Source organism: Poromitra crassiceps (genome assembly GCF_964638095.1).
Source record: "Poromitra crassiceps genome assembly, chromosome: 1".
Taxonomy (NCBI): domain Eukaryota; kingdom Metazoa; phylum Chordata; class Actinopteri; order Beryciformes; family Melamphaidae; genus Poromitra; species Poromitra crassiceps.
The window spans coordinates 6,587,387-6,614,429 of NC_139623.1; the positions used below are offsets into that span (position 1 = coordinate 6,587,387).

General features: G+C 42.1%; 1 protein-coding gene across 1 annotated transcript in view; it reads left to right on the forward strand.

The window, feature by feature from the left end:
- The window catches only part of LOC310778865 (neuronal vesicle trafficking-associated protein 2-like), a gene marked incomplete at both ends in the record, with an annotated part of 95,812 nt that extends 74,057 nt beyond the window's left edge, over positions 1–21,755 (forward strand). Inside the window, 2 exons of the mRNA XM_083639319.1 lie at positions 19,423–19,533; positions 21,558–21,755. Of these exons, the coding sequence (XP_083495445.1) occupies positions 19,423–19,533; positions 21,558–21,755 (309 nt within the window). The remainder of the gene's footprint in view (positions 1–19,422; positions 19,534–21,557) is intronic.
- Positions 21,756–27,043: the final 5,288 nt, after the last annotated feature.

Genomic DNA, 27,043 nt, shown 5'->3' on the forward strand with positions numbered 1-27,043 from the left:
TTTGGAGGGCAAAAAAAAAAGCAGGTTTGAACCCATAGTGGGCACTCTTGCTGCCTGAAAATGATACAGTTTTTACAATTCTAATAGTTTAGTCTAAAATGTGGAGATTTTGGCCAGAATCCTTTACACACCACCTCAAAAGCCATATATATATATTGGTTAAAAGCTAGAAAAAAGTTAGTTACGCTTTAATTTAACAGTTCATTTTGGTGTGGTTTGGCAATTCCTTGCAGTGACGTGCTTGGCAGGTCAGAGACGGTGCCACCACCGAGAACTTGTGCCAGCCTCTTTGACAGCCTGACCGCCTCCTGTCGGTCTCCACCACTGGCTTCACTCAGAGACTGGATCAGGCCCTCCGCTTCTTGTAAACTGACTGGTGGGATATAATACTGTACTTGGGACTTTTCATGTGGCGAGTTTTATATGCCGGTACTTATACCTGTTGAATCTTGGTATTTATGACATCACCGATGACATCACAGCCATTCATGTGTGTGTGTGTGTGTGTGTGTGTGTATGCGCGCGCGCGTGTATTTATTGTGAAATTCTAAAAGATGTGTATTTGTCGCATTAAAAGGACCCCACCCCTCTGTGTATAGCCTCATGGTGCCTTTTCAACTTCTATTGTTCTAATTACATCTCTCCCAGTTAACAGTATCCCAAAATCATAAGTTCATGATGAAATAGCCTACGCTGCAGTGCGGGCTTTCAAAAAACCACAAAATAAGTTTTGAGCAGCACAGTCCACACAGCTGTGTGCTGTCGTTTGGTGAAGTTTGGACAAAATTAGAAGGCGAAAGCGATTTCTGTGACATAGGCCCCACCCACCACAACAATTTGCAAGTCGATTATATCGCAACGGTGAGGTCTTTAAAAAAAACAGCAAAACAGGTTTTGTGCAGGACAGATGTTGTTTGGTGAAGATTTGACAAAATTTGAAGGAGAAATAGCGAAAAAATGCTTTTGGACAAAAATCTAAATGGCGGAAAATCTAGTTAGACGGAAATGGGCATCTTGATCTAATAAGTTATGGTTCCAAAGTTATGGACCAAAATGTAGAGGGCAGCTATAGTGCCACCGTGAGGTCAATCGGTGTAATTTTTTAGGCCAGAGTAGAAGAGTACTCAATGAACCTATATACCCAATTTGGTTTGTGAGCTACGGGTACTTATTGTTGCCATAGCACCCCCTATAGTCAAAATTACACAATTATTTTTGTATCAGCTCAGAGTACATAGCTGCACACCTGTACCAAGGTTAATTCGCAACGGACAATGCGTTCCGGAGTTAGGGCGATTTTTGTGAACTAGGACACACCCCCAAATTTTCAGAAGTCGATTATATCGCAACGGTGCGGTCTTGCAAAAAAAACGCGAAATAAGTTTTGTGTAGGACAGTCCACACACGCTGTGTGATGTGGTTTGGTGAAGATTGGACCAAATTTGAAGAAATAGTGAAAAAAAAATTCAAAATTCCAAGGAATCTAGGGAAAAAAATAATTTTGATTGTAAATACTACGCTTCAAAAGTTATGGACCAAAACGTAAAGAGGGCTGTTATGGCGCCACCTAGTGGTCAACAAGTGTTATTTTTCCGCCCATAGTAAAAGGTGACTCTGTGAACCTACCTACCAAGTTCGGTAGCGGCAGGTCTTATGGTTTCTGAGTGGGACCAAATTGGCTTCCAAATCGGCTTGCAAATTGGGTGGACAAACCCTGTTATAGGGCCTGCGCCACTGCGTGCGCTGGCCAAAGATAATAATAACCTAATTAGAATACTGTAAAATGGATGTGATTGTGGTGGTGCTTACCTCATCTCATCATGGTAGTGTTTTGACCTTGTTGCCACAGTACTGTGGTGGTGCTTAACTCCTCCAGAGGCCCGGTCCCCTCGCATCGTCTCCCTGGCATCGCTCTGCAATGACGGAGGGCCCGGGCTCCCTAAAGGATCCCCGCTCTGAGAGTTGTCTTTGTTTCACTGTCTCAAAACAAAGGTGAACTTTGCACTGAGAAGCAGACACCATTAGCAGTCAACTGGTGCGAAGGCGTCCAAATCAATGGAGAAAGTGGAGGCTCTTCTTCCCAAATACAGCAGAAGTGAAGTTTGAATGTAATTTCAGAAAGAGACACTGTAATGTTCTCACTTACACATTTCCCTCTCTGCTTCAGGTGTTATGCATCTACCTGATTAAGGGGGCGTAGGAGGTTTTGCTAATCCAATCACAGCTGGCCACATCCTTCCCATTCAGCCAATCAAACCAACCTTTAAGAGCTGTTCCCTTCTCATATGAAACCCCCCCCCCCCCCCCCCCCCCTCTGCCCAGACGGGACCTTCGCCGCGGGATAGGGGAAGACAGCAGTCATTGACCCTAGGCTGCACGTCACGATAAACGAGATGAGCGGGGCAGTGAGTACTTGGACTGTTTGCGATTTCTGATCTGAATCGTAAAAATGGATTACCTCTTGGAGATCTCACTGCCGCTGCGCCGAAGTGTTTAAAATTGAGGCCCAGGACTGACTCGTGTGAGGAATGTTGTTGATCGCTGCACCCCCCGGGGAAACCCAAACATCTGATTTAATCTGGCCCCCCCCAACTGCTATCAGCCGTCAAGGACATTAGCAGCAAAACTCTCCAGAATCCTCGACTGCAACCTGCGCTTCCAACATTCACCCCCCCCCCGCCCTGACATCTGACGCCTGACTTTTGGACTGGAAAAACCGAGGCCATCTCTACAGCAATCGCTTTTGGCTGTTTCAGCCAGGAGGGGGCTCAGACTTACACACACATACACACACATGGACCCTAAGGACTCATAGGCCAACACACATGGTCACGCACGCACTCCCCCAAACTCCCCCCGCCCCCCTCCCCTAAACCCCACCCCCCGCCGAACCCCCACGAACCAAGCTGGCGCTGAAATGGCAGCCTCCTTGGTGTCGTGGTGTGGGTTGTCTTTGCTGGTAATCCTGTACATTTACAACAAATGTATTTGTATTGTATAATATTGAAGTGTGCCTTTATTACTTTTCAAATTAGTAATAGTGTGAATTCTGAGTTATTTCATTTAAATGCTTTGTCTGGCGCTGTTCAATGGCGACCCGGATTTGCTCTCCGACTCTGAGAGGGAACCAAGCAGAATTTCGCTCGTGATACTTGTACCATGTAGTGACAATAAAGTTTATCTCAAAGTTTATCTCATACTCTATCTGTTAAAATGTTGTTTAACTGCTTTTCATTGTGATGTAGCTATAGTATTTTGGCAAACTACAGTTTTAAAGTAATTAGTTTCCCCAACACTGCAGAAAGCTGAAAAGAGGATAAGAGTTTTTAGGTGTTTAGCTGATCCATGGCTTACTCACTTATACTGGCAATCAGGAGGTAAGGGCAGTTTAGAATCCAGCGATTTATCATAGCCCGACGGGCATTGCTCAACGTGACGTCTGTTCCAGTGTCGCTCGACGCTGATTGTGGACGCTGTCACTTGTAAAAAGTATAAACACCTAGGCGATTAGAGAATGCCTCACAGAGGCACAGAGCAGGATGTGTTGTGATATTTTCACATGGATTAATGCCGGACGGACAGACAGAGAAGCTGCCAGTCAAGGTATAATGTTACCATTTTGATTGCAACATTACAAAACTGTCTTATCTGCTTGCTAACATGCTGTATGATTATCCATGCTAACGATGTGTAGCTGTTACTTACCGTCTGTGTTGATAATGTCCGCTTTCCAGGCATTTGCCTTTTTAACAGCATCTTTATAATCTGCCCGGTCGTTAGCCCAAAGGCTCGGAAAACGTATCATTGTGTTTATTAAGTTTTAGACAAATATGTGATCTTCTTCTTTGTTAATTCAACTAGCTAGCTAACTAGTGGCTTCAGAAACTGCGGTAGGAGAGAAAAAAATGGTTGTCATGACAACGGAGCCAACGATGGGGTCAAAGTTGAATCCAGATGAAGTCTTGACGATGGTCGCAACGTTCATCGCAACGATGGCATATCGCCCGTCGCTGGAAGTATAAACACTTGTCGTTATCACCGATGATGGAATGTGATGATGGTCGGTCGCAAAGACCATAAATCGCTGGACTCTAAACTGCCCTTTAGCGTCTCGCTCAAAGACGGGGCGATTTGATGGACACACACCTTTGCTTTGTTTTTGTATTCCTTTCTTTTCAGAGGAGGGTTTCTCTAAGCCATCAGCCAGGGAATAAAGTCAGTGGTGTGAGTGTGAGAGGAATTCAATCAATAGACAATAACACTGGTGTGTTTAAAATGAGATATTCCACTAAATATGGCTAAAACAGATCCAAATGTGCAAAAAAGCCCCCCCCCTAAAAGCTTCGCCCCCTCTGGGCTGATAGGGTCGCTCCACATAAAGCCATTTTAAGTCACAACTGTAAAATAGCTGATAGCCCCTATATCCGAAAACACAATTTGTCACTCATTGAGCCAAGTAATATTATGTCCAAGAAAGCTTACAGTGAAGCCACTTTACAGACAAGCTTGTTCTGAAGAAGAAAAAGAAAAACACAGGTTGCCAGCCAGGCCTATTCAGATGTTTCAGCACCGAGGCAGAGCCCTCGGTTCAGCACCACCGCAGATGGACAGCGACAGGCTGTCACAGACAGCACCCTGTCTGCGCCTGTCTCCCTCTCTCTCTCACACACACACACACACACACACACACACACACCCACACACCAACCAACACAGCACCATGGACAGTGCCATGGATTTTAATTACAGTTAGTGACTGTTGTTTATGCTGCTTACTGATATTTAAACGATCCACAAACGCTGATAGCCAGGCTGTTATTGCATAACCATGGTCGGCGCCATGGATTTTACCAATAATTTGCTCAAACAAATGAATACAGTTTGACATCCCTATACAGCAGCCATATAGTCAAGCAACACATAATAACCCACACAACAAACTACAGGCAACTACATTGCAAGCCTGTACAACACAAGCAATAACAAACAACAAAAACCCAGATAGCCAGCATGTATGACAACTGTCATACATGAAAACTCTACTGTCTCCATTCATCTCATCCTCTTCTTCACCACCACCACCACCGTCTGCTCGACATAAAAGGTGCACGCACACAGAGATGTTTGATGTTTTAGAAATGGCTTTTATTGTATTTTCTTTCGCAATCAAAACACACAAATAAACCGTATCTCAAACTATTCAACTAAGCAACAAAAATGCATGTTCAGTCAGGCAGATTGTGCCCAAAGATGGGGGCCCACTGTGATGAGTGGGCCCGGGGCGGGTGCACCCTCTGCCCCGGTGTACCCTCCGCTACTGCCGTCAGCCAATTTATTCATTTCACCATCAAACTGTCCTAATAGAGAAGATATTATTAGAGCCAAGATAAAAAGTATTTGCTGTTAGAGCTCTGCTCATTCGATATTACTAAGCCTTTTTAATACATGCAGGGGCTTGATAAATCTGGCTTACGTGCACAAGACAACGGTAAATCTCCTTTTGTGCTGGGCCAGATTCGCCAGTAAGCGCACAAGGCAGCGGGGAATAATCCATGAGAAACGGAGGAACTGAGTTTGGTTTGTGGCAGTGTTGAGAAGGTGTTAGGAGGGGAACAGGAAGATGATGGGGAAATAGTGGTTTGTGCTTAATTCAGCGGTGTATAGATCGACACCCCAACTGATGTCCTATTGGGTTAGCTCTCTGTCTTTGTGCCTGCCCCTCTCTCTCTCTCTCTCTCTCTCTCTCTCTCTCTCTCTCTCTCTCTCTCTCTCTCTTTCTCTATTAAATTTAATTCAATTCAATTCGAAGGGGCTGTATTGGCATGAGAAACATACGTATACATTGCCAAAGCAAGTGTAAAATGAAAACAAAAACAAAAGCAAAAATGTGTGTACAGTTAAAGATATAGGAGAATAAAAAAGTGGAAGATTGCACTCAAATATAATATACATGAGTTAGCTTAAGAGTATGCTTACAATTAAATGGGGGTGTGTAAACAGCTATGTAACATTGCAATCAGATAATATACGTAAGCGTAGTTAACTTAAGCATGGGCAGACCGTAGAAGATCTCTAAAGTGTGTAAACAGCTGTACATAAGAGTATAAACATTAACTTAAAAGGTGTAAAGAGAAAATTGTGCTTGATGGTTGTTGAACGAAATATGTACAAGTAAGGGTATAGATGAATGAAAAGAAAAAAGAATAGAAAAATGTGGACACTGTAGTTAAAAATGATATATACAAATACAAATAAACTTGGAACTTGTGTCAACACTGATTTTGTTCTTATTAAAGGTATTTAAAGCTATACAGCAGGAGCAGGAGGCAGACCCGGGGCCTATCCTGCTCTGGGTTGAGGGTGGTTATGTTCCATTATCGTCCATCCTTTTCTTGTCACAACAGTTCACAAACCGTGCTGCTGTGTTTGCACATTGTGGTTCTTCCCCCAGCAGATATGGAAGTTTTTTGTTGTCCGTCATGGTTTCAAAGTCTTTTTGGATGTTTGTAATCTGAGGGAAGTATGTGTCTCTGATGTCTTCATATAGTTGGCAGGTGGTTAGGAAATGCAGTTCGGTGTCCACCTCCTTTTGTGTGCAGTGGGTGCACAGTCTGTCCTCTCTTGGGAGCCAGGTCTGCCTGTGGCGGCCTCTCTCGATGGCCAGGTTGTGCTCACTGAGTCTGTACATAGTCAAGGTTTTCCTCAGTTTTGGGTCAGTTACAGTGCTCAGGTATTCTGCCACTGTATACTCTCTGTTTAGGGCCAAATAGCATTCCAATTTGCTCTGTTTTTGTGTTGATTCTTTCCAATGTGTCAGATAGTTGTCTTTTTGTTTCCTTATAATTTGGTTTAGTCTAATGGGGTTTCTGCCTGGTGGCTCTGCTTGTGTTTGTGGGCAGAGTCCCTGAACCAGCTGGCTAAGGGGCCAACGGGGCATCTCTCTACAGTCTCTCTGTGGGTGAGAGCTTTGTTATGGAGCATGTCAGGGTCACTTTCTTTCTCTATTCAATTCAATTCAAAGGGGCTTTATTGGCATGAAAAACATACGTTTACGAGAAGGTGTTAGCTTAGGAGGGGAACAGGAAGATGAGGGGGAAATAGTGGTTTGTGCTTCCTTCAGCGGTGTATTGATCGACACCCCAACTGACATAGGCGATTCTAGGCTTTCCAAACAGGGGTAGCACCAGCAGGATGAAAATAGTACCCCGACTGGGGGGCCCCCTGGACAAAGAAATGTTGTACATTTTAAAGTAAAATGCATTAATCTGGTGCACTCTGAGAGCAAAATGAAGAGGCTAGTAGATATGAAGAACTACACACATCACATTAATATCCTCTTCACTATGCCGTGGCTTTACAATGATGAAAAAATAATTGTCTCCTTATATAGCCTATTCTAGCTGCATGATAGTGTTTCCCAACCACTGAAGCATGGCCCATTGGTGGGCCTCAGAGCGCCATCTAGTGGGCTCCTACAGCGGGTGTTTGCAGTCAACTAGTTGAAATTAATATGTGGCAGTCAAAATCTATTTGTGGTGCTCAAAATCTATTGTGGTGTACCTCCACAAATAGATAAATGTATAGGAAACACTGAATGTTATAGTAGGATATGACAACACATTCTCAAACAACATATCATCACAATATGTTGAATGACACCTACATGCAATTTTGCCCAAGCTGTGATGTCTCTGTTCTCACACTACTGTCTGGAGAAATGACATAATTCAATCTAAGCAGAGGTGGAGCTTGCAAACTGCCAACTGTAGGCTTCTTCAAATTGTTTCATTAAATGTCACATTTGTTATCTGAACAGAGGCAAGTAAACAATGCTGCTGCTGCCGCCGGCTGCTGCTGAGGTGACCGCAATGGTGTTATTGTTGCAGTCATGTTTCTCTGTATCAGTCTTCTTACTAAAAATCGGTCGAGAGTTTGGTTCACCCTTTTAGCCATATTAAATGTCTCCGTCTATCTCGGTGTGTTTCCATGTGTTGACACGCAAGCACGTCGTACCACCGTGCATCATGTAAGCTGAGTTGAGAGGTCATGTACAGATTTATTTTATTCAGAAACACAATGAATCGAGAAATTGCATTGAATAATGTTGAATTCAATGTTGAATTAGATTTTGTTTAAATCGTTTATATGTAGAAATAAGATCAACTAGAACGACCGCACCGCAGATTTATGCCTCTGCCATTAGTTCATTCTTGAGTCCAAATCGCCATTTGAGGCAAATTGGAAGAAATTCCGTCAAGTCGCTCCTGAGATGTTGCGTTACAGAGCTTGGAAATTGGGTGTGTGAGGTCACAGTGACCTTGAACTTTGACCTTTAACCATCAAAATCTAATCAGTTCATCCTTGAGTCTAAGTCGATGTTTGAGGCAAATTTGATGAAATTCCGTCAAGGCGTTCCTCAGATATCACGTTAACGAACATCGGACGGACGTATGTACAGACAGACAACCCGGATCCATAATGCCTCCGGCCTGGCTATCACCGGCGGAGGCATAAAAATAATCTGGCCACTAGGGGTCGCACGTGCATCCGGTGCACCAACGTATAATCGCCAGTGCCAACTGATGTCCTATTGTGTTAGCTCTCTGTCTTTGTGTGTCTGTCTCTCTCTCTCTCTCTCTCCCTCTCTCTCTCTCTTTCTCTCTCTCTCTCTCTCTCTCTCTCAATTCAATTCAAAGCGGCTTTATTGGCATGGAAAACATACGTTTACATTGTCAAAGCAAGTGTAAAATAAAAACAAACAACTATAATAAAGAAGTGTAAACAGCTGTGTAACATTGCAATCAAATACAATATACATAAGAGTAGGTAAAGTTAACTAAAAAATGTGCTATACGATATACTAGAAAAAGGAGTGTGTAAACAGCTGTGTAACATTGCAACATTGTAATCAAATATAGTATAGTATAGTCTCACGCATTCCTCTCCTGTGCCACACCCACCTTCTATCTCTCTCCCTCTCCCCCTCTCTCCATCCTCTCCCTCTCTCTCCACCCCCCCCCCTCTCTCTCTCTCTCTCATACACACACAAACACACTCTCTCCTCTTTGCCTGAGTGAATGTGTGGAGGTGTCTGCTCCCATACGGTCTGTCAGGGTGCAGCAGTGTGAGTGGGTGTTGTGCTGCATTGTAACATGACATGGTGGGCACGACAGAAAAGAAGAGACAAGTCATAATGTAGGGTGGACAAATAGGCTGTGAAGGAGCATATCCAGCTTCGTGAGATTGCCATTGAAATGGTGATGTGCACAGCCAGCGTGGGCACGTGCGTGGGCACTGGGCAGTATGTGTGTACGTGTGTGATAGTCACAATATCTCTTCATTTTCTATGAAGTGGGCTAAATGTTCATTTGTAAGTCAAAGCCACATGTGAGATGTCACAAGCACTTTTATTAAAACAAGACTGTGATCAAAATAAAATGCAAACACAGGGCTTCCTTCCCTGACTATGCTTTCACAAAATATTTACACAATGAAATGTTGGATAAATAATCGTCGGTAATGTGGATATAATGAATAAGGGGGTAAAGGCAAATAATAGAACAGCTAACAGTCTGGTAAGTTCAGAAAATGACATCACTTTACTGTGTAATGCAGCCTTTCAAATCAGGAAAAGACACACTTATGCCAATGTCATATCACAATATTACAATATATCTCAAATCTAAGTCCATACCTAGTCTCACATCACGATATCGATATATAGTATTGATATATTGCCCTATATTATATCCTATTTATATATTGCCCTATATCCTATTCTATTATATCCTCGTGTGTTCGCCTCTGGTCCATATCCTTGTCATAGCTGTCATCAGATAAATAAATAAGAGCATTATCTTATCATAGGGAAGCGCAGCATTGGGTCAACAGATGCTGGCAGATAGAGTATGCATCCACTTTCATGCATGTAGGGACTTTTTAACGTGTGAGTGCTAGCATTATCCTGACCTCCTAAACTTTACTGTAGGGTTCAGCCAGATTATTAATAATGCAGAAATGTCAGGATAGATATTTAATGGGCTTATACGCCCCATGTCTATAGCTATAGCAATGATTTTAAAAAGTAGGTTAAAAGCTATCAATTGTAATGCAGAGTCTGTGCTTGCTTCAACTGTAGACGCAGTTGCTGTGTTGATTTATTGCATTTATAGTGTCCTTTAATTAAGGCATACAATTGTCTAAAACTATAACCAATCATGATCCTTTTATCTATCAATGCTGCTGAAGTGAGTGAATATTAGGGGTGTCACCGTGTACACGTGTAACCGGATAGTAATTCATATTCGTTTAGAAAAATCAATAACCGACTACCCAAATAGTTTTCAAATAAAGTTTTGACAATGATTTTACTGTTTTTGACTCGCAATCATTCATTTCTCATCAAAAATAAACTATTTAGAGGTGATAATTTACAATGAAACTTTGTATATACATGTACCATGTATTACTACACTACTACATACTACCGTATGTATATAGGCTATGTATATATTTTTGTAAACATTATGGTTGGGTTAGAGACGTGGGTGGTGGGGAGATGACAAGCTGTGTGCATGTGTGTGTGTGTGTGTGTGAGTTGTGCATTTCCTGTTTTGTGTTCTTTTATGTTGTTCTATGAGGACCCCCTCGAAAATGAGATTTTTTTCTCAAGGGGCTTACCTAAATAAAGAATAAAAGAATAAAAGAATAATGCTGCATGTAAGCTACAGATGATAACTTTAAAGTTACACTAATTAGTGCTGTAACTAAACCCTAACCCTAACCCACGTAATGGACCATGGCCCTATACCACGAATGTTCTATAAGAAGATCCTTGATCTGGTTTGTCTAAACCAGATCAGCTCGATTGTAGTTAACTTGTACTACGAACCTCGGTTGCCACTCGTACGGCAACCATTTTAGGGCATCCTCGTCAGTCAGAGTATAGGCTATCGTTCCTCAGTCTAAAGCGTTGTCAGTTGTCATGTCTCCTATAGTAAACCGTCGAGTGTGCTCTGAAACACCTTCAGTCCTCACACGAAAACGCTGTCATTCCTCCTGCCTCACTAAAAACGTTGTGGATCCTCCTGCAGACTAGCTGTCAGGCATCACTCCTCACGTCTCACACAAAAACGTTGTCGATCCTCCTGCAGACTAGTTGTCAGACATCACTCAAACTAGCTGTCAGGCATCACGCCTCACACAAAAACGTTGTCGATCGTCCTGCAGACTAGTTGTCAGACATCACTCAAACTAGCTGTCAGGCATCACGCCTCACGTCTCACACAAAAACGTTGTGGATCCTCCTGCAGACTAGTTGTCAGACATCACTCAAACTAGCTGTCAGGCACCACTCCTCACGTCTCACACAAAAACGTTGTCGATCGTCCTGCAGACTAGTTGTCAGACATCACTCAAACTAGCTGTCAGGCATCACGCCTCACGTCTCACACAAAAACGTTGTGGATCCTCCTGCAGACTAGTTGTCAGACATCACTCAAACTAGCTGTCAGGCATCACGCCTCACGTCTCACACAAAAACGTTGTGGATCCTCCTGCAGACTAGTTGTCAAGCATCACTTTTAGTGAGGCAGGAGGAATGACAGCGTTTTCGTGTGAGGACTGAAGGTGTTTCAGAGCACACTCGACGGTTTACTATAGGAGACATGACAACTGACAACGCTTTAGACTGAGGAACGATAGCCTATACTCTGACTGACGAGGATGCCCTAAAATGGTTGCCGTACACTCGTTAACTCGAACCAGGTTTTTCTAATCAAGCTGAGAGCTCGTGCACATGAAAATGCCCGTGCACTGGAGCTCGTGCCCGCAAAAGAGGCGTGGTTTTTAACAACTGCCAATCACAATGCAATATGGACTGCTCCAACTCCGACAGCGCTAGACACGCCTATTTCCTCATTGAATGAAACCGCAAATAAAAATCCGCGTTGGATATTATTAGTCTGTTCCCGAATGACTGTCTAAAGCAGTGGTGCCCAACCAGTCGATCGCGGTCTACTGGTCGACCGCGGACTCACCCCAGGTCGATCGCGTCAAAAATCGATTATTAAAAAAATAAGAATAAGAATAAGAATAAGAATAATAAGAATAATCAAATAAAATATAATGGAAGTACATGCAGTTGTTTATTTTAATTATGGATCATAATACAATGCAATTCCAAATGCACTTTTATTTTAAAAGTAGCCACACAGTGAGAAAAAAGAAAGTGAGAAAAAATAAATCATGTATTGGGGAAAAAAAGTGATGCATCGATTTAAGATGCATCGAGATATATCGATAATCGTAATCGAATTGAATCATAGCCCTCTGAATCGTAATCGAATCGAATCATGAGGCCAGTGAATATTCACAGCCCTAATGTCAAGTGGTTGTGGGACAACGAGAAAGTGTTGTGAGGTTAGTTACTGCAGGCTGGAAACCATGTGTGTGCGTTTGCGATGTTGAAACTGGACTGGTAGATCTCGGGAGGCTGGCTACTTGAAAAGTAGATCTTCAGTCAAAAAAGGTTGGGCACCCCTGGTCTAAAGTGACCACTTTTATCCACACCAGTAATTTCTTTGAAGAGCGGTTTCTACCTCCACGTAGGCTATCTACAGCAGCTCAATTCACGCTCTCAATAAACTCAAACCCGGCATGTCTTTTGTGGAAGCAATGTGTAATCTATCTCAGTCCAAAATCCGTATGTATAGACCATTTAGGCTCAATGAATAATAATGATCTCATGATGTGTTTAGTCGCACTGATTGAATCATTCCTATAGGCTAATCAATAAAAAAAAGAATGATAATAAAATAAAAAAATGCTTCTGAACTGAATCGACACGGTACGTGCGGGCATAGATTTAATTTATAAAAAATAGCCTATTTTGTGGTCACATATATATGTCAACAGAGTCGCATATCTCCATATTTCATATAATGATGCTGGAAATATGAAGTTCAATCACATCATAAAAAAGCAACACAGTTGCAGCTGCAAAATGCAGGAGTAGCCTAGATATGAATCATCTTAATATGGGATCGCCTGTGTGCAGGTGATCCCATATTAAATTGCTTAGATGTAGTAGGCTATTCTAGCATGTATCACCATTTAAAGTCCAACCCAAAGTCAGTCTCAGCTCCGTTGCGCACACGGCACCGTGCGCTTTGGAGACGTTTATGTAACCTTTTTATGCCGGTTTAGTGATATTTCTCCACTCACTATTCAGCTGCAATCAATCAGCGGGGTCAAACAACGTATCTAGGCTACTTGAGAGCACAAAAATGAATATATAAAAACATATTCCAAAGTGGTAAGTAGGGCTTAATTAAAATGTAGCCTGCAACAAGTGCAAGTCCTTGATTAATTCAATATTACAATTCGTGCTCCTTCCTCGATGGGAAACTCATCCAGAAAGGGGTTGGCCATTTTTCCAAACTGCTGATTCGATTGGTTCGTGGGTGGTGTATTTAAGGTCTAATCTTATCCTTGCAACTTAACCTGCTGCAGACCAGGTTAAGTGTGAAGCATAAGTTGCTATGGAAATATATGTCGGTAAGAAGTTAACTAGCTTTGTAGCACGGCCAAACCAGGGTTAAACCTGAAGTTACCTCGCTAAACCACTAATCGAGCTTCGTGGTACAGGGCTCATGTGACCATGTGAATGTTGCGGTCACAATGTAACGTTAATAAAGCAGGCGAGACCTCGCGGGGAAAGCAACGAGGGACAATTTTGTCACTCGAAAACTCACAACATCATTCCAGAAGTACCTGCAACTGTAATGACAGCGAATGTTGCCGCTGCTTCCGCTCTGGATCAGACAACTAGAAGAGGGAACAGACACACGGGAGGTATTTGAATGGTGACAGTGCCCTCTAGCGATTAAAACACAACAACAACAGGTACACCCCTAGTTTTATTTAATTTGAATTTTGACTCTTACGTGTCTTACATGATAGGCAGATGTGTCCGATACAGTATTCTGTTTTCCTGTGATATTAATGAGTCCTTTCCTCCAAAATATGATACTAAACATATGTACACATATAGTTTATACAGGCTACTGGCTATACTTTCCATGCCGGTGCTCCGGGGTTAATCCTACTAATCCATTTCATGCTATGCTGCTACTTAAAATTCAGCAGCAGCCAAGAGCGGAAATAGCATCTATTGTATTAGTGTCCGCTTGATAGGAAGCTGTTTCATTCAGTTAAAAAAAGAAAGGAGAAGTTTGAAGTTCCTGCATTTTAGTTGCCGAAAAGAGTTCAGAGTAAATCTCTGATGTTATAAACTAACACTTTTATTTTGAGGCGTCAATGAGTCAACTCATCTCATGTCTCAAAGTGCCCAACCACAGCAAAGTTGCGCCTCTACATGCACATGATTGGTTTCCACCATGTTACGAGGAGCTTTGCAGTAATCTTCTTAATAAGCTGTTTCATGTACATCACCATTCAAAAAGGGGGTCACAGGGGCTCTGGATAAATCATTCCACGTCTGTTGCCACTCCAAAAAGCTTGGCTTGCTGTGACTTTTAATACATCCTCATAATAGATTCCACTGTGTGATGTGACTTTTAATACATCCTCATAATGGATTCCACTGTGTGATGTGACTTTTAATACATCCTCATAATGGATTCCACTGTGTGATGTGAGTTTTAATACATCCTCATAATCACTGTGTGATGTGACTTTTAATACATCCTCATAATCACTGTGTGATGTGACTTTTAATACATCCTCATAATCACTGTGTGATGTGACTTTTAATACATCCTCATAATGGATTCCACTGTGTGATGTGACTTTTAATACATCCTCATAATGTATTCCAATGTGTGATGTGACTTTTAATACATCCTCATAATGTATTCCAATGTGTGATGTGACTTTTAATACATCCTCATAATGGATTCCACTGTGTGATGTGACTTTTAATACATCCTCATAATGGATTCCACTGTGTGATGTGACTTTTAATACATCCTCATAATGGATTCCAATGTGTGATGTGACTTTTAATACATCCTCATAATGGATTCCACTGTGTGATGTGCGAGATGTAATTGACCAAAAGAGTGTCAGCGCCAGTGGCGAGCGAGGCTGAGTGCCGTGTCCCCCGGTTGACACCAAGGCTGCCGTCACTTTGGCTTGTGTGTCCCTGTCCACCCCCCATAAGGCTGATACAGACTCATGATCACACCGCGTGGCACCGCTCTGACCCACCATATTCACCTTATGTTCAGATGCAAATTCAAATTCTTCCGGGTTGTGTTAACACTTCCTGCGGTCACGGCGCAAAATACAAATGAACGTCATGAAGAAGAGAGTTGTTTTTGTAGCGGACAGTGCAAGGGGTAAAACAAAGAACGTAGCCTACTACTTTGAGCTCGGTACACAGCAAGCAAGCGAGTATCCACTGTTAGCCAGGTCAGATAACGTTATCGTCGACAATGACGAGCACTTTCTTGTAAAACATACAAGAATAGAATTAACGAGCCGGTTACATGGCGTTGCATTCTTAGACATTGCCGTTTGCTTTTATTTGGTATGTTACATACAATTGGCTAAATTATTAGTTAATTCAGAGTTGGATGATATTGGAGCAGCCAGCCATTTTCTTTTTCTTTCTTTTTTGCCGGAAGTCGTCACAACCGGGTCAAATGGGCGTGGCTACATAAGGTGAATAGAGCAGTAAATCATCTAGCTGTGAGCCACCATATAGAGATCAGTAAATCATATGGAGAGCAGTAAATCATATTGCTGTGAGCCACCATATAGAAATCAGTAAATCATATAGAGAGCAGTAAATCATCTTGCTGTTACCCCCATATAGAGATCAGTAAATCATATAGAGATCAGTAAATCATATAGAGATCAGTAAATCATCTTGCTGTGAGCCACCATATAGAGAGCAGTAAATCATCTTGCTGTTACCCCCATGTAGAGATCAGTAAATCATATAGAGAGCAGTAAATCATCTTGCTGTGAGCCACCATATAGAGATCAGTAAATCATATAGAGAGCACTAAATCATCTTGCTGTGAGCCACCATATAGAGATCAGTAAATCATATAGAGAGCACTAAATCATCTTGCTGTCAGCCACCATATAGAGATCAGTAAATCATATAGAGAGCACTAAATCATATAGAGAGCAGTAAATCATCTTGCTGTGAGCCACCATATAGAGATCAGTAAATCATATAGAGAGCACTAAATCATATAGAGAGCAGTAAATCATCTTGCTGTGAGCCACCATATAGAGAGCAGTAAATCGGGGTCGGCTTTAAACGCCATTCTCTGAGTGGAAACGGAAACAGGACATTGGAAATATTCAGCCACTATAAGGAAGTTTTGATGCCTGGGTCACGCACGGTTAATCTGACACTTTTTCAGGCCCTGTAGTGACAGTGTGGGCTGTTCCAGAACAAAATGAGTTAGTGGGGGTGCAGTAGTAGTGGCAGTGTGGGCTGTAACAAAATGACTTAGTGGGGGTGCAGTAGTAGTGGCAGTGTGGGCTGTAACAAAATGACTTAGTGGGGGTGCAGTGTGGGATGTTCCAGAAAGATTGTGTAGGTGTTACAGATCCCAAGCGTGGTCCCCGATGAACAGATGAGGTCAAGTTTTGAAAATGGTCTCACTACAATGAAATACTACTACTACTATACATACTACTGTATGGGGACTAATATCACGTATGAATGCAATTGTGCTTTTTGAATCCACAAGAGTCTCAGCTTTCCAGTCCTGCCCGATTTATACAATTCTAAAACAGTTTAGGGAATCCCAGTATGCAGAAATATTCAAAAAATAATACATGTATACTGCATGCAAAAGAAATGCATGATTTTTGCCAAAAACTGGAAAACTGGAATTAGCATAAAGTGGGCCTATCTCTAAAGGGGAGACTCGTGTGTACCCATAGAACCCATTCATTGTGTCTTGAGGTGAGAGGTCAAGGGACCGTGAGCCTATTATTCAAATTTCAACTGAGGGTGCAATATATTAAACTGAGGGTGCAATGCATGCTCTTGCACCCCCGTAGAATCTGGCCTGCATTTTTACAGCAACAAAACCGTTTTAGCCGAGAGCTAGAGTGTGAGGATAAGACAGACACATACGCGCACACACATGCAGGTATAGGCATACAGTATATGCACCCACGCATGAGTGGCATTTAAAAGTTGGCAGGCAATACCATTCTTAGACACAACTATCCCAATTTGCATAATTCTAATTAAATGCTCGTTCCAAAGTACACAATCAAGGTGTCAAGTAGAAGGTAGGAGAAAATGAATCTCTTTATATGTTAATCTGCTTCACTATGACATGGTCTAGCCTGCCAGGGAAATGCACACCAACTACACACAGAATATTAATAGACCTCCACATTTGCATCAATCTGCGGAAATAACTGTGTTCCAACATATTAGATGAAGTCTGCTTCAGGCAGTGATTAAGGTGTTTTTTTGTTGTTGTTTTTTACACTGCAGAGCTGTTTTGTATCTGTGTAAACCACGTTTTCCCCGCAGCTGGGAATCGAACTCGCAACCTTCGGCATGGGAACAAATCATACCCAGGGTGTGAAGTAAGTGGGGCAGGTTTAGTACAATATAACAGTGAAAAAAGATACGCACATCCCAACCAGTTTGAAAGGCAGGTGCTGCTGGACCTAATAGAAAACGCAGTGAAATAAACAAATAAAGGCCGCACACTGTAGCTCCCGTTTGCTTTTGTTTTATTCTTCCAGGTGTTACGTTTCGAGCTCACGCTCTTCTTCAGACATAAGAAGATTTTTATGAAGATTTCGTGAAATGATACGAGGTCAGGGGCCAGTTAATAAACAAACAACAATATCATTTTTTCTGTAGCGGATTGTAGGTTTTTGGGGTATCTGACCCAAAGCCTCGTTCACATTGAACGGTAAATAACTGGTAAATACATTTGCAACCCTGTACCTTCATCTCACTATTTGGGGCTCCAGAAGACCACACTACTCTAACCGTTAAACAAGCAGATATTGTGGCCTATGCATCACTACTGGCTCGTCGCAGAATACTGTTAGAATGGAAGTCCCCTAAGCCTCCATCATCCACCATTTGGCTTAGAGACCAAGGGCTCTATCGTTGCATCGGCCTATAAACTGCGCTTAGTGCCAGACGCAGCCCAGAGTAGTGGGCGTGGACCAGCGCACTTGATATTTTGGTATCGGCGCTACACGCAGCATTAAAGCATTACAACCACGCCTTTTAAGCGTAAAATTATGCACTATCTGCTCATTGGGTAAGTGCAGTAAACGAATCACATGCTTCACTTTTCAGCTCCAATTCCACGGAGCGATCCAGTCCAGCTTCAGAAAAGCCGAGGGCTCTGATCTCCCCCCCTCCCTTTTATCCCCTCTGTCTGTCTCCATATAGGCTATTATTCCATATTATTCTCAAACCAATCTAACTGCAGTTTAAATACTGCAAGCATGTAAATACGCTACACTATAGCAAGATCAAAGTGAAAAGAATGTTCTAAACGCATCAGCTAGAAAAATATAGCCTATCCCTATGATGAGATTAATTAGATTGGTGAAAGTTTGTCCAGAATGATATCGTTTTGCTACCTTTTCTTCTCCCCTGCTGCACAGGTAGGATGACGCACTTAAATATAGCCTATTATGTAAAGTCATTGCATAAATGTGTTTTTATTGTAAAACTAAAATGTGAAGTAGTGCCAATTTATTGGAGCGGACATCACAGTAGGACATGACAAAATGTAATCAGTTCATCCTTGAGTCCAAGTGGACGTTTGAGGCAAATTAGATGAAATTCCATCAAGGCGTTCCTGAGATCTCACGTTAACGAGCATGAAACGAGCGGTCGTGATGTCACAGTGACCTTGAACTTTGACCACCAAAATCTAATCAGTTCATCCTTGAGTCCAAGTAGACATTTGAGGCAAATTAGATGAAATTCCGTCAAGACATACATCCTGAATTAATAATGCCATAATGCTATCGCCGGCGGAGGCATAAAAAGGCGAAATTCTTCTTGGTTGCCAGAGCATAGGGAAGAGAAATACAGTGCCTGGAGCAAACTAAAAACACAAAAGAATAACGGAGTCAAACAGCGGATAAATGACCTTCATGCACTGTGGTTTTGTGTCATTATTAGTCTCTTGTTTTATCCAAACCAAGCAGCATTGTGTTGGTGGAAGCAAGGTTGCTTTTAACAGTGTCAAAGCCTGAGTCGTTCATCATGTAACTCAACAGGAACACCTTGCCTTGAGGAGCTATCGACCTCAGTCGGCATCGTCTTACCCTTTATTGTTGCTACACGCACACGCGCACACACACACACACACACACACACACACACACACACACACACACACACACAGTGACCTGTGTGTTTTGTCCTCCCTCCAGGTGACCATTCTGATCGTCCTGGCGCTGGCCTTCCTGGCCTGCATCGTGTTCCTGGTGGTATATAAAGCCTTCACCTACGACCACGCCTGCCCAGACGGATTTATTTATAAGGTACGACCTACAGTGGCCTGCATTACTCTACATGTATAGCCTTATATATATATATCTGGGCCCTATCTTCCCAAAAGCTGTAATTTAGCGTTTGCGCTCGTTTAAACGCCATGCGCAATGCAAATTGGGGGCAGGCACAAGCGCATGCCTGTTATAATTGTACTGGGCATAGGCGTGCCACATGCCAAAGCAGGCGTTTCAGTGCTAAAATGTGGGGATAGATGGCTCCAGGTGCTAAAACACTCGCTGCGCACCATAATCTCCGCGCTGTGCAGTGCAGAAACAGTCATTATGCACGGACGTGCCACCCCAGGACATCAAATTCTGCTGCTAAAATTGGGTAACCAGCAGATTATTCTGTGAGGCAATCAACTATAATTCACTGAGAAACTTTTATCACATCGCAAGGAGGGGTTATGGTAAATTAATTGAGAAAACTTGTACATTGCAACCTACTTGCAATAGGCTAGTCACCTACTACTATCCCATAACCCGGAGGGTCGTTGGCACCACAGCCGATCTGTCAAGCTTTCTCCATCTCTCTTTGTCCTCTGCACGAGTGAGTCCACTCTATTACGCATGGAAAGAATTACAGCATATTGGATGCCTCGCGCAAACAGCGATCGCGAGATGGGAATCTGATTGTTTTTGATTGACGTAATGCCCATTGCCTGGCCACACCTGTGAATAATTCTGGTAGTTAAGACCGCCCAAATCCCATTTGCGCTGGCATTTTTGCGGCTCTAATTCGCGCCTGCAACACGTGCCGTGAACGTTTCCGCATCCCCGCCGAGAATTGCATCCCCAAGATATTTCGGGGTTTGTTTTAACTTAGAAATCATGGAGGTCACGTCTACCCAGACAATTATATCACTTTTAAACATTTACATTTCCATGATGCAAATCTGCTGTGTTGACTTGCTATACGGCACAAAGAGACATTACTTTATGACACAAAACAGGAAGATGTAGCTCTTCCTCCACAAAAACAGTGTTCAAGTTTTACGCTTTTGCAATAGCAACCGGTAGAACGAGTTGAAAGGCCTATATGGAAAAATCACTTCCAACATATCGTTCTCTTCAGCAAACCGAAAGACTAAAGAATCAAAGATCCTCTTAGATCACAATGACTATGTTTACATGCACACAATATTCCGGTCTTTGCCCATATTCGGAAAAAGACAATATTCCGACTAAATGAACAATCCACTAATATTCCCGTTTACATGCAGCTGTACTGTAGCTCGCCCTCCCCGACACGTCAGGGAGGGGGAGAGAGAGAGCAAGATGCAGGTAGAAACAGCAGAGTTTTTCTGTTGAGAATAAACAGAGCAGCACTGACTCCATTCTTACCAGCATCATCTGGTCCATTTCAGGAGCTTGCTGCTGAAAAGTTTGGCGTTGCGATATTTGTGCATATCCAAAAACCTGATATCAAAGTGTTTCATATTAAAAGTAGCCTAGGACCTTTTTTTTCTTTTTGTTTTGTTTTAACGATAGCATTTTGGACTTCTGTGGGCGCCACTCTCTCTTTCACTGGTTAGGTATGTTTCTCATCTCTTCCCAATCAGAATTGTGGGCTTTTCTTTTTGCATGCCAGAGATGATGGATTATATCGCCTCTTCTAGTGCTTCTAGCACACATCAGCTGACCGCAAACAGGCAAGATGCGTTGCAAACTTCGGTAAAAACCCTGATTGAGACGCATATTCCGATTGTGCTGTATACATGATCAAAGAATCCTCCTAAAAGCCGAACTGGAATAGCTCACATGTTTTAATCGGAAAATGCTAAATTCAGAAAAAGGCCAAATTCGGAAAATGCAGCTGGAATATGCTGTTGCCCTTTATCAAATTCAGAATATTGTCATTTTCCGAATAATAGTGGAATATTGTGTGCATGTAAACGTAGTCAATGACAAGCGGTAATTTGACAGTGATACACTAATGTTTAAAAATGCTACACAAAACACCTTTACCAACATGACCTGACCCTCCCTGCTCTCACTCTGTTTGTCCCTTACAGCACAAGCGGTGCATCCCGGCTTCTCTGGAGGCTTACTACGCTGCTCAGGACGCCAACTCCAGGGGCCGTTTCTACACAGTGATCAGCCACTACAGCATGGCCAAGCAGACCACCTCACGCTCTGTCTCCCCCTGGCTGCCTGGAGGGGCGGGGGGGCAGCAGCACGACGCCAAGCCGCCTGGTGCCGACGCACACTGAGACCCAGGGCATAAGGGTTAAAGGAACAGTTCACCCAAAAAGGAAAATTCAGTTATTAGCCTATCTACAGTACTCACCTTCAGGCAAGTGCAGGTGACGCTTTTTAGTCCACAAAACAAGTTTAGTGTCGTTTCACAGCAAAACACTGTTTGATAATTCTCCTAAACAATTGAATTGGATAGTGATACAAACTTTCAAACGGGGGGTGGGGGGGATATCCCAGTCTCCACAAGCCCTGAGATGCCAAGTTGACGTGAAAAGACGTACATGTAATTTACACCCTGTTTTTAGCTGAAATCTTCACTGTAGCAGGCTACTGTAACTGCACCTGACATTCGTGGCCCACATGGCTACAGTGAAGATTTCAGTTAATCCATCTCAGGGCTTGTGGAGACTTGGGGATCTATCTTTCCCCTGGCCTTAAATTTGCGTTTATGGCTTGGCCCGGTGCTATTAGTGGGCGTGGTCAGGCGCATTCCCCTTGGCGCTAAACAGCCGAATCCGCGGCGCTAACCATTTAACCACGCCTTTTTAAGGTATTGCATTGGTGGTCTCCAGTAAACCAATCGCATTCTTCCCTTCCAAAGTCCCGATCCACAGAGATACTCCAGTCCAGTAACTCCGGCATCTCTTCCGGCATCTCTTCATGCCAATTTGGATATCTCAGCGCATCACAGATCATTGCCTGAATAAAACGATTCAACCTACAGGCAAATACAGATGTTTTATTTTTTTTACCTTTGTTTAACCAGGAAGTCCCATTGAGATGCAAGATCTCTTTTACAAGGGAGACCTGGCCAAGACAGCAGCAGCAATAAAATTAGGTAATCACACAGAACAAAAGGTACATACATCCGAAATACAATGCATCACACACAAAACAACGCAAGAGACCAACATGGTAATAAAAGTGTCGGAATGAGGATGATACAGTCGTGGCCCAATCTACGAAAAACAAATGCATTCTTTGTGTAAAATGTTCTGCAATAGAGCTTTAAATTCACCAAACGAGACCAGGCTGTCTAAGTGGATGAGTTCTTGTAGTCCATTCCATGTCAGAGGTGCATAGTGAGAGAAGGCCGTCTTTCCTAGTTCAGTAAGCACTCTGGGAGTTTTTAAGAGTAGCCATCTAGTGGACCTGGTATTGTAGCTGCTAGAAGCAAAGGAAAGTAGACCACAAAGATATAGAGGAAGCTTCCCTAGGATGGCTTTATATATAAAGATATACATGTGCAATTTCCTCCGAAGGTAAAGAGAGGGCCAACTTACCATTTTTTTTTTTTTTTTTTTTTATAGCACACAGTGGTGAGTAAGCCACTTGGCATTAGTGATGAAGCGCAAAGAGGCATGATAAACACTATCAAGTTTCTTTAGCAAGGAGGAGGCAGCATGCAAGTATATTATATCACAGTAGTCTATTATAGGCAAGACCGTGGCTTGAACTAGTTTCTTTCTAGCCTCGAAAGAGAAGCATTTCTTATTACGAAAGAAAAAACCAAGTTTTATTTTAAGTTTCTTTGTGAGGTTCCCAATATGCACATTAAAAGAGAGTTTCTCGTCTAACCATAGCCCAAGATATTTATAGGATGAGACCTTTTCTATGGCTGTTCCCTTTACGGTAGAAACATTAGCAGGGCTGATGGTCTCCCTGTACAATATAGAACGTTACCTATCGGTGACATTCCTGATACCATCCACTTCCATGATCTTTATATGTTGTAAACACATAACTTTCACAATAGTGAACAAGCACCCCCACTCGACTCATTCAGGGCAGGCTTAGTTTTATAACTTGTAGGCTACCTGCTCCTCCTGCACATCACAGCACAGGCACAGTTAACCGCAAAATTAACGCCAGTTGGGAAGATCGCTTTAGGCTGGTATTTAAGGCCGAAACGCCCATCCTGGCCTATTCTGGCACTGCGCCACGCCTCTTCAGCGTAAAGCGCATTCCGGGGCGTAAAAACATGATGCTATCTTCCCGAGTCAGGGGTAGGCAGGCGTAAAACGTATTTTTTTGCGTTTAAGGCCAGTGTAGCACCTAAGGCCAGGGGGAGAATAGAGCCCTTGGATTACGCCAGATGAGCAGTATGTATGCTTTTTCTTATTGTTATATTACATTTGAAAGTTGGTCACCATCCACTTCAGTTGTTTAGGAGATTTCTGCAACAGTTGTTGTGCTGTGAAACTCCACAAATGTTTTGTGGACTAAAAAACCTTCGCCCGTCCTTCCATCGGCATGGGGGTGAGCAGATAATGACTGAATTGTCATTTTTGGGTCAACTGTTCCTTTAAGGGCGTTGCAAGACACAGACACACACAAAACACCTGGGCGGCTACATTGGTAATACTTTATAATAACTTTCATCTATAAGCCATTTACAAGCTGTTAGTTAACAATGAATTAAACAATTACTTATTACTTATTATATTATAGATGTTCGAATCTGATTAGTCCATCATTAGTACTCAGCAACTTATTCCAGTATATTAAGTCTATTAAGACATCTGTTAGTACCAGGATGCCTAGAAATGTGTATAGATAGTCAGTCTGTGTGGGGACACCCACAAAATATTACTAGGCTGGTGCACGGGTGTGGTAAAATCCCCCATATATCTCAATGGGCTGACTCACCAAAGGACGATGCTGCAGCTCTACACTACATGATTGGGAATTCTAGAGCAGGTACATAGACATCTGTTCAGATGTGCGTTTATTGCGGGGGTTCAATCCCCGATCCTGTCTGCCTGGGCTGGGCTAGCAGCTAAATGCTAACTATGCTGACTGGGGAGAACGGGGGGATTTACCCCACCCTGACCACGCCCCCAGCCAGCTACCCCAGCGTTTATGAACCTATTGGCTGTACTGTTTACAGTATATGCAAAAGTTTTTTTTTGCAATGTTCTAAACGTGTGAATGCCATATTTTCAGACTGAAATGTGTATAAAAAAAGTGGACAATAAATTGTCACTGCTATGTCACTGCATTATTTCTCTCATGTCTAGACCATCATGGTACCAACAGCTGTCTTATTAATCATTAATAGGAATAAGTTGATACTTTAGATTAGGTGCTGCAACACTTTATATGTGAGTAGCTAAGTACATGTACCGATATTTATTAATATATCTATATCTTAGTAGTAGTAACAAATCATTTATAAAACATAAGTAAAGTAGGTAAGTAAATAATCAATTAACACTGTTACAACTTATGTAAGTTTTTATAAGTCTGTGTGAATTTGACCAACATCAGCTAATATTTTACAAATGACCAATGATTTTTTTAAGTCCTTGCTTTTAATTCAGATATAAATGTTGAACTAATATGAGTAGTACTAACGGTGGACTAATCCGATTTTAACATGTAAAATATAACAAGTAATGTTTAATTCATCATTAACTAACTGCTTGTAAATGGCTTATAGGTGAAAGTTGTTACAAAGTGTTACCGATACATAATAGAAATAGACAAAAGAGACACATACACACTCACACAGATGCATCTATATGCCTGTCTGCCTGTTTACTTTATGTGCTCACTCTCAGGGGAGGGAGGGGGGCGTGTCTCATCCATCCCTTGCTCCACTGGGATCATTATTGTCCGCTGATGCACTCACCCACACACACACACACACACACACACACACACACACACACACACACACATGTTCCCATGTTCTCTCTCCCCTTACCATGTTCGACTCCCTTCCTCTACTGTGTGATTTATTTACTGTCACGATATATTTATTTTTGACTGTTAATGTATGGATGTTTTGTATTTGATATCAGGCAACTGTTTGTACAAAGGCACGAGTCAATGCTAAATTTCATGCTTTTGTATTTTATGAGATTCTCCGGAGTATGGAGTCATGTGTTCTTTCCCAAGTGTGTATAGTGTAACATTATCCATGTCCCCAACACACACACACGCACACACACGCACACACTAGGCAGTACCAATACATTTGAACAATGATATAACATATCACGATACTTTACTGCGACACAATACTGTGCAAGGACAAGAATGGCTCATTTAGAAGGAAATTATACAATTCAATGACTTGATATTGATTACAGTAACTTTTTTCTGCCAAAAATAGAGGCCTTGCATGGAATGTTTGTGTTCCGTGTTCTATTTCTTTCAGTATGTGACTTGTGACGTGTCTTGACGTTTCCATGGACGTGGATGGAAAGTAAAGATATTGCCATTGTCTGAGGAACATGTTTATATCCTCAACAGTCTCATATTTGTCCTCTGTCATTATCCCTTTGCATTTCCTGCTTTAACGTAGAGCTGCTGGCTAGCTAGTGTTAGCTCAATTGTTAGCCACGGTGGCTTCTAGTCAACTGACCACTTGAATGCCAAGCATGCCGTGTACTAGGGCATTCACGACTAGTGAATTTTACTAGTCGACTAGTCGTCCCTAAAGGTAGTCGACTAGTCGACTAACCGTTTTTAATTTATTTTTAATAATTTTTTTTTTTTTTTTTTTTTTTTTTTTTAATCTTTAAGAAAGAACATGAGGTATTTACACGACATACATGGACTATCATATCCCATATCCCCCACAAAGAACATCAAAACACAACAAAACAAAACAAGAAAACTGCATAAGATACACAATAATCCAAGAACAAACAAGACTATTGGACAAACAACCAAACAAAAACAATGCATTCAGCTCCTATCCTGATAAGCCTAATGACACTGGGGTAAAAAGTTCTTAAAGTCAAACTCTGTATGTGGTTGCCATATTTTGGGGATGTCTAAGAATCTGATTCTTGTAGTAAATTTCTTGTAGCAAATGTTATCCAACGTATGGTAGCTTGAGAGTTCATTCCACCAGTGAACTACAGCTGGGGGATTGGATGCTTTCCAATTTAAAGCTATGCATTTCCTAGCTGCCAACAGGGCAAGATCTATGTATTTACTTTGAATGCATTGTTTTTGTTTGGTTGTTTGTCCAATAGTCTTGTTTGTTCTTGGATTATTGTGTATTTTATGCAGTTTTCTTGTTTTGTTTTGTTGTGTTTTGATGTTCTTTGTGGGGGATATGGGATATGATAGTCCATGTATGTTCTTTCTTAAAGATATAAAAAAAAAAAAAATTTTTTTTTTTTTTTTGCTAAAACGACTAGTCGACTACTAAGCACAGTGTCGACTAGTGGTTTTACTAGTCGACTAGTCGACTAGTCGACTAGTCTGTGAATGCCCTACCGTGTACACGATTTCCCGTCTCGTAAACACGAGTTCACGGCTTTCATTTTGAAGGCAACATTGT